Source organism: Liolophura sinensis, chromosome 4 (assembly GCF_032854445.1).
Source record: "Liolophura sinensis isolate JHLJ2023 chromosome 4, CUHK_Ljap_v2, whole genome shotgun sequence".
In the NCBI taxonomy this organism is placed as follows: Eukaryota; Metazoa; Mollusca; class Polyplacophora; order Chitonida; family Chitonidae; genus Liolophura; species Liolophura sinensis.
The window spans coordinates 11,686,823-11,698,182 of NC_088298.1; the positions used below are offsets into that span (position 1 = coordinate 11,686,823).

General features: G+C 38.9%; 1 protein-coding gene across 2 annotated transcripts in view; it reads right to left on the minus strand.

Annotated features, from left to right (window-relative positions):
* Window positions 1–8,280, minus strand: part of LOC135464631 (inositol-trisphosphate 3-kinase homolog) — a 49,783-nt gene extending 41,503 nt beyond the window's left edge. The window contains exons 1-2 of one of the 2 annotated variants that reach the window (XM_064742089.1): window positions 8,220–8,280; window positions 2,065–2,207 (exon numbers count right to left, since the gene is read on the minus strand). In XM_064742089.1, the coding sequence (XP_064598159.1) occupies window positions 2,065–2,103 (39 nt within the window). In that variant the 5' untranslated portion in view covers window positions 2,104–2,207; window positions 8,220–8,280. Of the gene's footprint in view, window positions 1–2,064; window positions 2,208–3,239; window positions 3,323–8,219 lie in introns of those variants that run through there. The other variant, XM_064742090.1, reaches the window with a different exon arrangement.
* Between the last annotated feature and the right edge of the window lie 3,080 nt (window positions 8,281–11,360).

Below are 11,360 nucleotides of genomic sequence, written 5' to 3' on the forward strand. Positions count from 1 at the left end.
GTGCGTAACAAACCCCATAGTACGTAACAATTTTTCAGTCACATGACGACGAAGGAATCCTTAGAGTGCATGTAATATGCCTCCTTGATGCAGGACGTATTTCCAACGCTCTTTCATCTAGTGCTGCTGCACTGAGATGAATTACCGAATGCAAATAAGACACCCCGCCCGAGCCATTACACTGATACGGGTCAACCAGTAGTTGCACTATCCCCTTCGTGCTGAACGCCAAGCGAGGAAGTTACAACTCCCTCTTTTAAGGTCTTAGGTGTGACTCGACCCAGGAATGATCCTGGATCAACCGCTCCCGAAGCGGCAGCTGGATCTGAACACATGACCTCACTGGTCAAGAGCCTGACAACTGCAGAAAGCCAGCGAAATTCGCTACACCAATGAGTGAAACGCAAATAAAGCACATCCTAGCTAAATGCTCCTCAAAGTTACATGTATATCAAAAAACACTATTGTTAGGAAAGGGGACTGTAGCTTCACCAAACTATATACCTATTAAAACAATAATCACGAACCTATATTATCGAACAATGTTGAGGAAAAATTCCATTTACCCAGTCAAATGTAAATAAGGACATCTTAGTTCCTTCATAAAACGATATCGTAAAACATGGTTCTTGAGAAATGAGAAACGTTACCAAGTAATAGGTCAAGTATATAAGTATATTTAAGTATATATCATCATTCAATGTGTTGGGATATGGCACCAGTGGCTTCACCAAATTATATTATTTAACCACGTTGTGGAGAAATTTGCTTTACTAAGTCAAACGCAAATAGGACAACCTAGTTTCTTCATCAAAATATGTTATAAATTTCTTTTATATGTTGTTTGGAAATGGCACTACTGGCTTCACGAAACTACAGCTCTAAACAATGCTGTTGGGAAATGGGATAAGTAGTTTCACTTAAATATATTACACTTTAATTGGGAAATGAAAAGCAGTCCTTTAATGATGAGATCATCAAAACGCATTTTCTTGGTGAACGAGACTATTCTTTTAAATAAGATGATACAAAAACATTTCGTTATTTATGCTGTTCCTTACTTATCACTGTAACAGTTTCATATTTTATTACGGTACATATATTATGTGTAAATTAGTCTGTGGGGCACTTCTTAAATGGATAGTAAGTAAGGTTGTGCTCAGTGAACATATTCTTAAGTACGGCCCAAGCATACAAGATTAATGTGGTACACCGAAAGATGTAACAGCAACAAGCATACAAGATTAATGTGGTACACCGAAAGATGTAACAGCAACAAGCATACAAGATTAATGTGGTTACACCGAAAGATGTAACAACAACTGGCAATTAGAGACATGGAGCAGTGTGAAATAATACTATTACAACCTTATTACAAAACCAAATTTCAGGTTTACCTGATGTTTTCTAATCTCTGCCTAGGTGTAGCACCCGTAAACCAGACAGGTGTATTATTTATTTATTTGATTCGTGTTTTACGACGTATTCAAGAATATTTTACTTGTAGAAAGGCAGCCAGCATTATTATCATGGGAAGTAACCGAACAGAGCCTGGGGGAACCCCACGACCATCCATGACCAGGTTGCTGGAAAACCTTCCCACATACAGGTATGATCGGAAAGGAAGACTTGAACTCACAGCGATTGCATTGGTGAAACAGAGTGGCTCCTGCTCCGTGCTGGCACGCTAACCACCTCAGCCACCAAGGATCCTGACAATTGTTTTATATAAGTGAAACCTTAGCGCCACATGAAATGCACAAAATAAACACAATACTGAGTAATATAGTCCTCTGAAAAAATAAAACACATCAGCTGTTGGATGAGTATTTCACACTTGGTTGTTCCTCAGGCCAACATCATGCTGGTCTACATGGGTGGGCCAAGTGTAAAGTGTGTTTTGGATAAAATCTGCATTTCCTGAAGAATGCAATCAATACGGCATTGTACAGGTGTGTACAGGTGTTGTCATGGCAACAGCCGCACGCCCATTACATTTCAATTATGTTCGTTAATAACCAATCTACCTACAGATTAGATGTACACATACAGGGTAATACTTACATTGAGGATGAAGCTGACAATGGGAGAAAATGTTTCCATGGTAACTGATGAGACTCTCCTTGCAGAGAACAGGGTCAGTCCATACTGGGTGACATTATCCAGAATGCTTGTGATTTGAGCCAAAGTGGCTCACAGACGTCTGTCTGCATAAACGAGAAAAAGAAATTACAATTTACAAATTTATAATAAACACAGAGGATTTTAGGCGGGAGACGAAGGACTAGAACCGGTTAATCTTTTAATTTTGCAACCCGGCATAGAAAACTGTTCATGTCATATTTTGGAAAGTATTTTCAGGGAACAGCATATTTTCAAAAGAACAGACAAAAGCAGAAGAACAAAAATTATGTTACTATTCATGCTAATCAACAAGAGTTCAGGTGAACTCAATATACATCTCAACGAATATAATTAACCTTTTCAACTGAATTTGCTACCAATATTTTGAAACATCCTGAGAAAACTAAGGGGTGTAGAGAATTTGTGCAGTTTTATGAAGCTTGCATCTTAAGTGACACGACTACATCATTTTAGCACCATTTTCATAATAATGGTATGCATAAATTCCACTGAAAAAGCGTTTCAGAGGTCATAAAGGTTGAGAATTTCCACTAGTAAATTTGTAGATTTATTTTTTTATTTGTTTGGTGTTTTATGCCGTACTCAAAAATATTTCACTTATACCACGGTGGCCAGCATTTTAGTGGGGGGAACCCGGGCAGAGATCCCTGGTTTCCAAGCACCATAATGCTGGCCGCCGTCGTATAAGTGAAATATTCTTGAGTACGGCGTAAAACACCAATCAAATAAATAAATAGATAGTGGGGATGCAGTTTGGAAATTTGCAGCAGGACATTTGTGGAAACAGGGTAGATAGTGGTAATGCAGTTTGAAACTTTACAGCACAACATTTGTAGAAACAGGGTAGATAGTGGCGATGCAGCTTGGAAATTTACAATAGGACATTTGTAGAAACAGGGTAGATAGTGGCGATGCAGCTTGGAAATTTACAGGAGGACATTTGTACAAACAGGGTAGATAGTGGCGATGCAGCTTGGAAATTTACAGCACAACATTTGTAGAAACAGGGTAGATAGTGCGATGCAGGTTGAAAATTTACAACAGGACATTTGCAGAAACAGGCTACATAGTGGTGATGCAGTGTGAAAATTTACAGCAGGACATTTGTAGAAACAGGCTAGGTAGTGGTGATGCAGTTTAGTACTATAACAACCACAGAAAGGCCCAACAGATCATCACCTCTGTATGTACAAACAGCATATATTCAGGAACACCCCAAAACTGGGAGTAGTAGATTTGACTCAGTTACAGTTACGGACTCAGTCACAGTTACGGAACCACAGAAATGGATGTTACACATCATCGCTTCTATATCTGTACCCATCTGCACACTGCATACATACAAAACAATGCCAGCTGTACCTCGGACACAAAGTTCATATCTATGTTTAATATATCGTAGATATCATGGAAATGGCAATCTGATTTCCATAGAAACTGCGGAAATGGTCTAATGTCAGCTGCGACAGATCGTCACCTCTGTATCTATTTATCAACCAAAAATTAATATGACTGCAAATGGAAATACTTTTCAATTTAATGTGGCCTTGTTGTCAACCTCATAATATCTTCATCACTATGCAATTAGAAGTTACATGTACATCATCATAAAACCCTATAGTCCCAATCAGTGACGTATCATCTACTTTCCAAATGAATATGGAACAATGAGTTTGAGAATAATGTAGCTTCTAATTGCCCAGTGATAATTTGATTTTTGGTGACCTTGAGAATGATATAACATCTAAATGCCCAGCGATAATTTGTCTTTTTATGACCTTGACAATGATGTAACATCTAATTGCACAGTGATAAGGGGGACTTACCATGAGTTTGACAATGATGAAACATCTAATTGCCCAGTGATAATTTGACTTTTAATGACCTTGACAATGATGTAACATCTAATTGCCCAGTGAAAATTTGACTTTTTATGAGTTTGACAATGATGTAACATCTAACTGCACACTGATAATGAGACTTACCATGGGTTTGACAATGATGTAACATCTAAGTGTCCACTGATAATGGCACTGTGAGTTTGATGATAATGTAACATCTAATTGCACACTGATGATGAGATATGAGTTTGTCATTGATGACGGACCTACAAATGTATAAGTATAACAATGATGTAACATCTAACTGCCCATCCAGTGATGACAGAACTGTGTTAAACAATGACGTAACATCTAATTGCGCAGTGTTGATGGGTCTTACTATGAGGTAGACAATGATGTAACATCTAACTGCCATGTGATGGTAGAACTAGGAGTTTGACAATGATGTAACATATAACTGCCCAGTGATAATGGCACTTACTACGAGTTTGACAATGATGTAACATCTAACTGCCCAGTGATGATAGAACTAGGAGTTTGACAATGATGTAACATATAACTGCCCAGTGATAATGGGACTTACTACGAGTTTGACAATGATGTAACATCTAACTGCCCAGTGATGGTAGAACTAGGAGTTTGACAATGATGTAACATATAACTGCCCAGTGATAATGGCACTTACTACGAGTTTGACAATGATGTAACATCTAACTGCCCAGTGATAATGGCACTTACTACGAGTTTGACAATGATGTAACATCTAACTGCCCAGTGATGATAGAACTAGGAGTTTGACAATGATGTAACATATAACTGCCCAGTGATAATGGCACTTACTACGAGTTTGACAATGATGTAACATCTAACTGCCCAGTGATGATAGAACTAGGAGTTTGACAATGATGTAACATATAACTGCCCAGTGATAATGGCACTTACTACGAGTTTGACAATGATGTAACATCTAACTGCCCAGTGATGATAGAACTAGGAGTTTGACAATGATGTAACATCTAACTGCCCAGTGATAATGGGACTTACTATGAGTTTGACAATGATGTAACATCTAACTGCCCAGTGACGATAGAACGAGGAGTTTGACAATGATGTAACATATAACTGCCCAGTGACGATAGAACGAGGAGTTTGACAATGATGTAACATCTAACTGCCCAGTGATAATGGCACTTACTATGAGTTTGACAATGATGTAACATCTAACTGCCCAGTGACGATAGAACGAGGAGTTTTACAATGATGTAACATCTAACTGCCCAGTGACGATAGAACGAGGAGTTTGACAATGATGTAACATCTAACTGCCCAGTGACGATAGAACTAGGAGTTTGACAATGATGTAACATCTAACTGCCCAGTGATAATGGGACTTACTATGAGTTTGACAATGATGTAACATCTAACTGCCCAGTGATAATAGCACTTACTACGAGCTTGACAATGATGTAACATCTAACTGCCCAGTGACGATAGAACTAGGAGTTTGACAATGATGTAACATCTAACTGCCCAGTGACGATAGAACTAGGAGTTTGACAATGATGTAACATCTAACTGCCATGTGATGGTAGAACTAGGAGTTTGACAATGATGTAACATATAACTGCCCAGTGATAATGGCACTTACTACGAGTTTGACAATGATGTAACATCTAACTGCCCAGTGACGATAGAACGAGGAGTTTGACAATGATGTAACATATAACTGCCCAGTGATAATAGCACTTACTACGAGCTTGACAATGACGTAACATCTAACTGCCATGTGATGTAGAACTAGGAGTTTGACAATGACGTAACATCTAACTGCCATGTGATGGTAGAACGAGGAGTTTGACAATGATGTAACATCTAACTGCCCGGTGATAATGGGACTTACTACGAGTTTGACAATGACGTAACATCTAACTGCCATGTGATGGTAGAACTAGGAGTTTGACAGTGACGTAACATCTAACTGCCATGTGATGGTAGATCTAGGAGTTTGACAATGATGTAACATATAACTGCCCAGTGATAATAGCACTTACTACGAGTTTGACAATGATGTAACATCTAACTGCCCAGTGACGATAGAACTAGGAGTTTGACAATGACGTAACATCTAACTGCCATGTGATGGTAGAACTAGGAGTTTGACAATGATGTAACATCTAACTGCCCAGTGACGATAGAACGAGGAGTTTGACAATGATGTAACATATAACTGCCCAGTGATAATGGCACTTACTACGAGTTTGACAATGATGTAACATCTAACTGCCCAGTGATGATAGAACTAGGAGTTTGACAATGATGTAACATATAACTGCCATGTGATGGTAGAACTAGGAGTTTGACAATGATGTAACATCTAACTGCCCAGTGATGATAGAACTAGGAGTTTGACAATGATGTAACATATAACTGCCCAGTGATAATGGCACTTACTACGAGTTTGACAATGATGTAACATCTAACTGCCCAGTGACGATAGAACTAGGAGTTTGACAATGATGTAACATATAACTGCCCAGTGATAATGGCACTTACTACGAGTTTGACAATGATGTAACATCTAACTGCCCAGTGATGATAGAACTATGAGTTTGACAATGACGTAACATATAACTGCCATGTGATTGTAGAACTAGGAGTTTGACAATGATGTAACATCCAACTGCCCAGTGATGATAGAACTAAGAGTTTGACAATGATGTAACATCTAACTGCCCAGTGATAATGGCACTTACTACGAGTTTGACAATGATGTAACATCTAACTGCCCAGTGATGACGAGGCAAAGATGTAAAATCTAATTAAACCGATAACACTATCTCCACTTGAAGAAAGATGAAGCTTAGAGTAAGCCCTCAATTTCAACCTGCTAGACATAAAATAATACATAACATTTCAATTTCAGACAGTTAACTCGGACATTTTCTCACCAGAGTTACCTCCCTTGTCTTTAACAAACCAGCTGGATGATGTGCTTGTATACACTTTTCCAGCACAGGTCGTACATAGTGGTGGCACCAGATCCCTAAATACTTGCACTTGTAACATACCTGGCGTCATCACTGAATAACCACCTGTGATTATCTTCTAATTATTGACATTCTGACTTGACGGACAATGACAACATTGGTACTATCTCATTACATTTCTCACAAAGGCAGAATTATCATGTAAGAATTCATGCATATATGCATTGTTATCAACTTTTTTGGAACTGACTCTACGGATACACATTTGGGTGTAAATCATCCATCTTAATGCTGATATCTAAACAAACAGCTTAATACATTCACATTCACAAAAAGATACAAACCAGATATGATATAATTACGTTTCTATTTAAAGCTTCTTTTAATCATCTGCCTGAAGTAAGAAAAAGAAGGGAATGCTAAAATATCATGTAGGCTATACTACACTTACTTCACATCCAATCAGGCTCTAAGAAAAAAAGAGAGACATCATACTGAAGTGGTTTAAGATGGCTTCAAACTTGAAAGCTAACTGATCCCACAATTTGGCAGAAATCTATTTGTGATTGCTTTCCACAAGTGAATAGTCCTGACTACATTTTCCCTCTCTATCCTACTCCTTATTGTTTTTCAAAAGAGAGGTCATGACTCTCTAGCGACGTCTTATGCACACCAAAATATATTATATAATATAGGTAAAAAGGCAGGACTTAGCAGGCAAAGCTAAAATAAGTACATATATTCCATGACCAATCAGTGTGGAGATATTTCAGATACTCTAGTACCGGTACCTAAAATAAAACCATCATCATCATGACCAAGTTTCCCTGTTATCAGTCATTAATTAAAGAAGTGTGTTAGCTAGACCTGCCCCTACATAACTTACAGGTGTATTAACACTACGGTAGTGTAAGCAAAGGAGGTACATGTAGAGCCTCACATAAGGCTTATCTCATGTGTTTTTCTGTCTCCATGGAGTATTTTTGATAAAACAGCCACTTCAGTCCGCAACTTTGATAAAGGGATCCGACAACACTTCTCGCCCGGTTAGGCTTATTTGCGTGTAACGTGCAATATGCATGTGTACGTCCGCAAATGCCAACTGAGGCCTTTCTAACTCGACACTGTCAGCAGCTATGGCATAAATGAAGCCCTAGGTTTCCAAACTCCCCAACCAATGGTTAAAGGTTAAGTATCTTTTTTTCTCCAAACTTGTACAGACGAACCGCAGTTAAACTTGCCTTACCATGATGATCTTTGTCGCGAAGTTTAAAACGTCAACCAACAGCTTAGCAGACAACCGATTGCGACAATGGGCTAAAAACATCCCCAGAGTGCAGGACTTAGCCTATATACGGAAACGGACTGCTTTATCAGCAGGTCCATGTTTCACGATAACTGTTCTCGGCTAATAGTACATTTCAATATGTTAACAGTGTGTTGACACCATTAAGACACACTTGCTATATACAAGGAACACTCTTGCAAACGACAATCCTAGAAACTGTTATCTACGGTGACCAGTTTGTGCCACACAAACATAACAACGTGTCAAATACAGCACGTGCACACAGGCCTATACACAGAGGTTTAGTGTTAGTACAGCGGCTTATCAAACAGTTTATCAAGGTTGTCAATCAGTTTTTCATCGAAAATGTTCTGTTCAACGGAAAATTACTTTGTTTTACAAAGAAAATAACTTGTTTACACTGAAAATTTCCTTCTACGAAGAAAAATACTTTTGTTTTTACAATTAAACTCGCACATTGATTTAACAAAAGAAATTATTTTTTCACAGGAATTTGTGTGTGTGTGATACTTAATATTCAAATGAAAATGCATACCGGATATGCCACAAATAAACCACTATATTTGTCTGGTGCATGGCGCGTCTAAAGGCATTTAAATAACGAATAAATATAGCGGTAGATGTACTGTAAGCGGACCACGTATTGTTTGAACAATTTGGTTTCACCTTACAGTCGGGCTGTGTATTGACCGCTCTCTTCCATCCATGCAGCACAAAGGTAGAGCAGTGGATTTACTCTACGTTTGATACGCTTTTGCAGTCTTCCCAACCATCAACGCCATCAAGTGGCCTGCAGGTATATTTAAACTCATGTGAACATTTGTAGGTTAGAATGAACAAAATATATGTACGAAATAGTTAGTATATAGTTAAGAATCATTTGAGTGAGTGAGTGAGTGAGTGCTTGGAGCTTAACGTTGTCCTAACAATTTTTCAGCCATATGACGATGAAGGAATTTTTAGAGTGCATGTAGTGTGCCTCCTTGTTGCAGGGCGGATTTCCACCGCTCTTTTCTCTACTGCTGCTTCACTGAGACGCCTTACCGAAGGCAAGTACAATTCATTGGTCTTCTCCTCCCGCAAAGGGCCAATCAGTTATTCCTTCTGTAATGGAGGACCCGGCCACACCTCATGATGACATGACTTTAAAGAGAATCCATTGCACCAGAACGTCATATTGTGATATACTGTAAGATTGTAGACATTTTCCAGAATTTTTTTTTCGCAACTTAGTAGTTAACGTTTCTATTTGTTTGGTTAGTGTGAGCATGGAATCTTCATTATTTGTACCACTGCCATACGAGGCAACAGGTCAAGGCAACTTATCTAGGCACCACCTATCGTAATACAATACATGTTTTGGTCCTTACATTGTATAGTTGTATCTCAAGAATACAAATATATGTACAATCTGGGAACCTTTTTTCGATATTTTCCGGATTGTATCCAAATATTCATCACATATAGCAAACGTAACTAACAGCTCATTCCGCAGTTTAACAGATAATGCATTCAACCGACCACGAAAAACTTTGCATAATAAGTGTGTTGGCATTCAGGCAATTGGGAAGATCAACTATTGGGCACTAACCCAAGGGGTCAAGGGGGGCTCGAAACTGGGTAAGCCTACCGCAGTACACATTTTTCCAAAATACTCAACACTTTTTATGGGTCCCCAGCAATACACCTAGAAAGTGTGAAGTTGATTGAGTGAAAGGGGTCAAGAAAGTCGAAAGGCATACATGTGTATACATGTATAGGCCTACACAGACCTACTGGTACAGAGATTCTTGTAGTTACATATAGGATTACAAGTATATGTATATACATGTCGATTGTCGGGAATTACGACTTGTCATAACATTCTAGAATTAATTACTTCAGCTCTTCCTCATGGGGAATGAATCTAAATGACGCTCATAGGCCTACATTTGTTTATTACACCTCAACCTGTAGGCCTACTGGGTTTATTCAAATAACGCACTCAATGAAAACTTTACCTTTTCATTCTGCTTTGATAGCAGGGTTTGCAGTATTATTTCATTCTGTGGTAACTTGCCTAATGCGACTGGTAATTTTTTTACCTGTCGAAACATTTCTGTATACACGAACAACTGCCGTTTTGTGGTCAAAACATGATACGCTTGTTATGCTAAATTCAAATGTAGGTCTACATTAGAACACAAAAATTTATAATTTGTGCTTTATTTATTGGCAGTATATAGTATAAATCCAAGTGTTTCTGAACACAAGCTGTTCTCGTGATCGGCGTATTTGATTGCATTAGCTTCTCTCCTCAGAAATCACCGATACTTGTACACGTTAGAAACTGAACCCTCGATGACACTTTAACATAGAACAAATAACCGACGACTGGTGTAGAATTAACACTATACAGCACGCGGGAAGGTCTAGCAGCAACCTACAGACGGTCGTGGATTCCCCCCCTGGTTTCCTCCCACCATAATGCTGGCCGCCGTCGTGTGAGTGAAATATTCTTGAGTAAGGCGTACAACACCAATCAAAGAAATAAATAAATAAAACTATAAATTGGGAGCGGCCTTCGGATGATTTAATGCAGCTCTGTAGCAGAACTTGCTGTACAGTAACCCAAATGACCAAATCGAAGTGGAGCGCGCAATTTGAGAAGGATGCACCCTGGAAAATACCGGCAAATGCACGTATTCTAGTGGCATGGTTTACATTGTGTGAGAAAATCTGTGAAACAAACAAAAAATCATTCTACCGTGTAGAAGATGATTGGAACGTCAATTTCTGTTGATGTTCTGGGTTGGGTGGTGGGGGGGTGGGGGAGTTAAGCTCGTAGCGAAAGGCTGTGTCACTGGTGCATTTGAAATGATGTGGCTCGTCTTTTCCTGCATACCATGAGAAGCAACAGCGTAATTACTCATATTTGCCACTTTTTTGTGGCCACTGAGTTGCACAATAGTCGTGGGAGGTACGCCAGCATGAAGGAGGACTAGTACATGTTGTTTTGCGGGCACTGTGGTTTGTCAAACGGCCAGGTAAGTTCGATCGTTTTGCCATGGTTTTCATAATTGATTTTAGGGTGTGCTC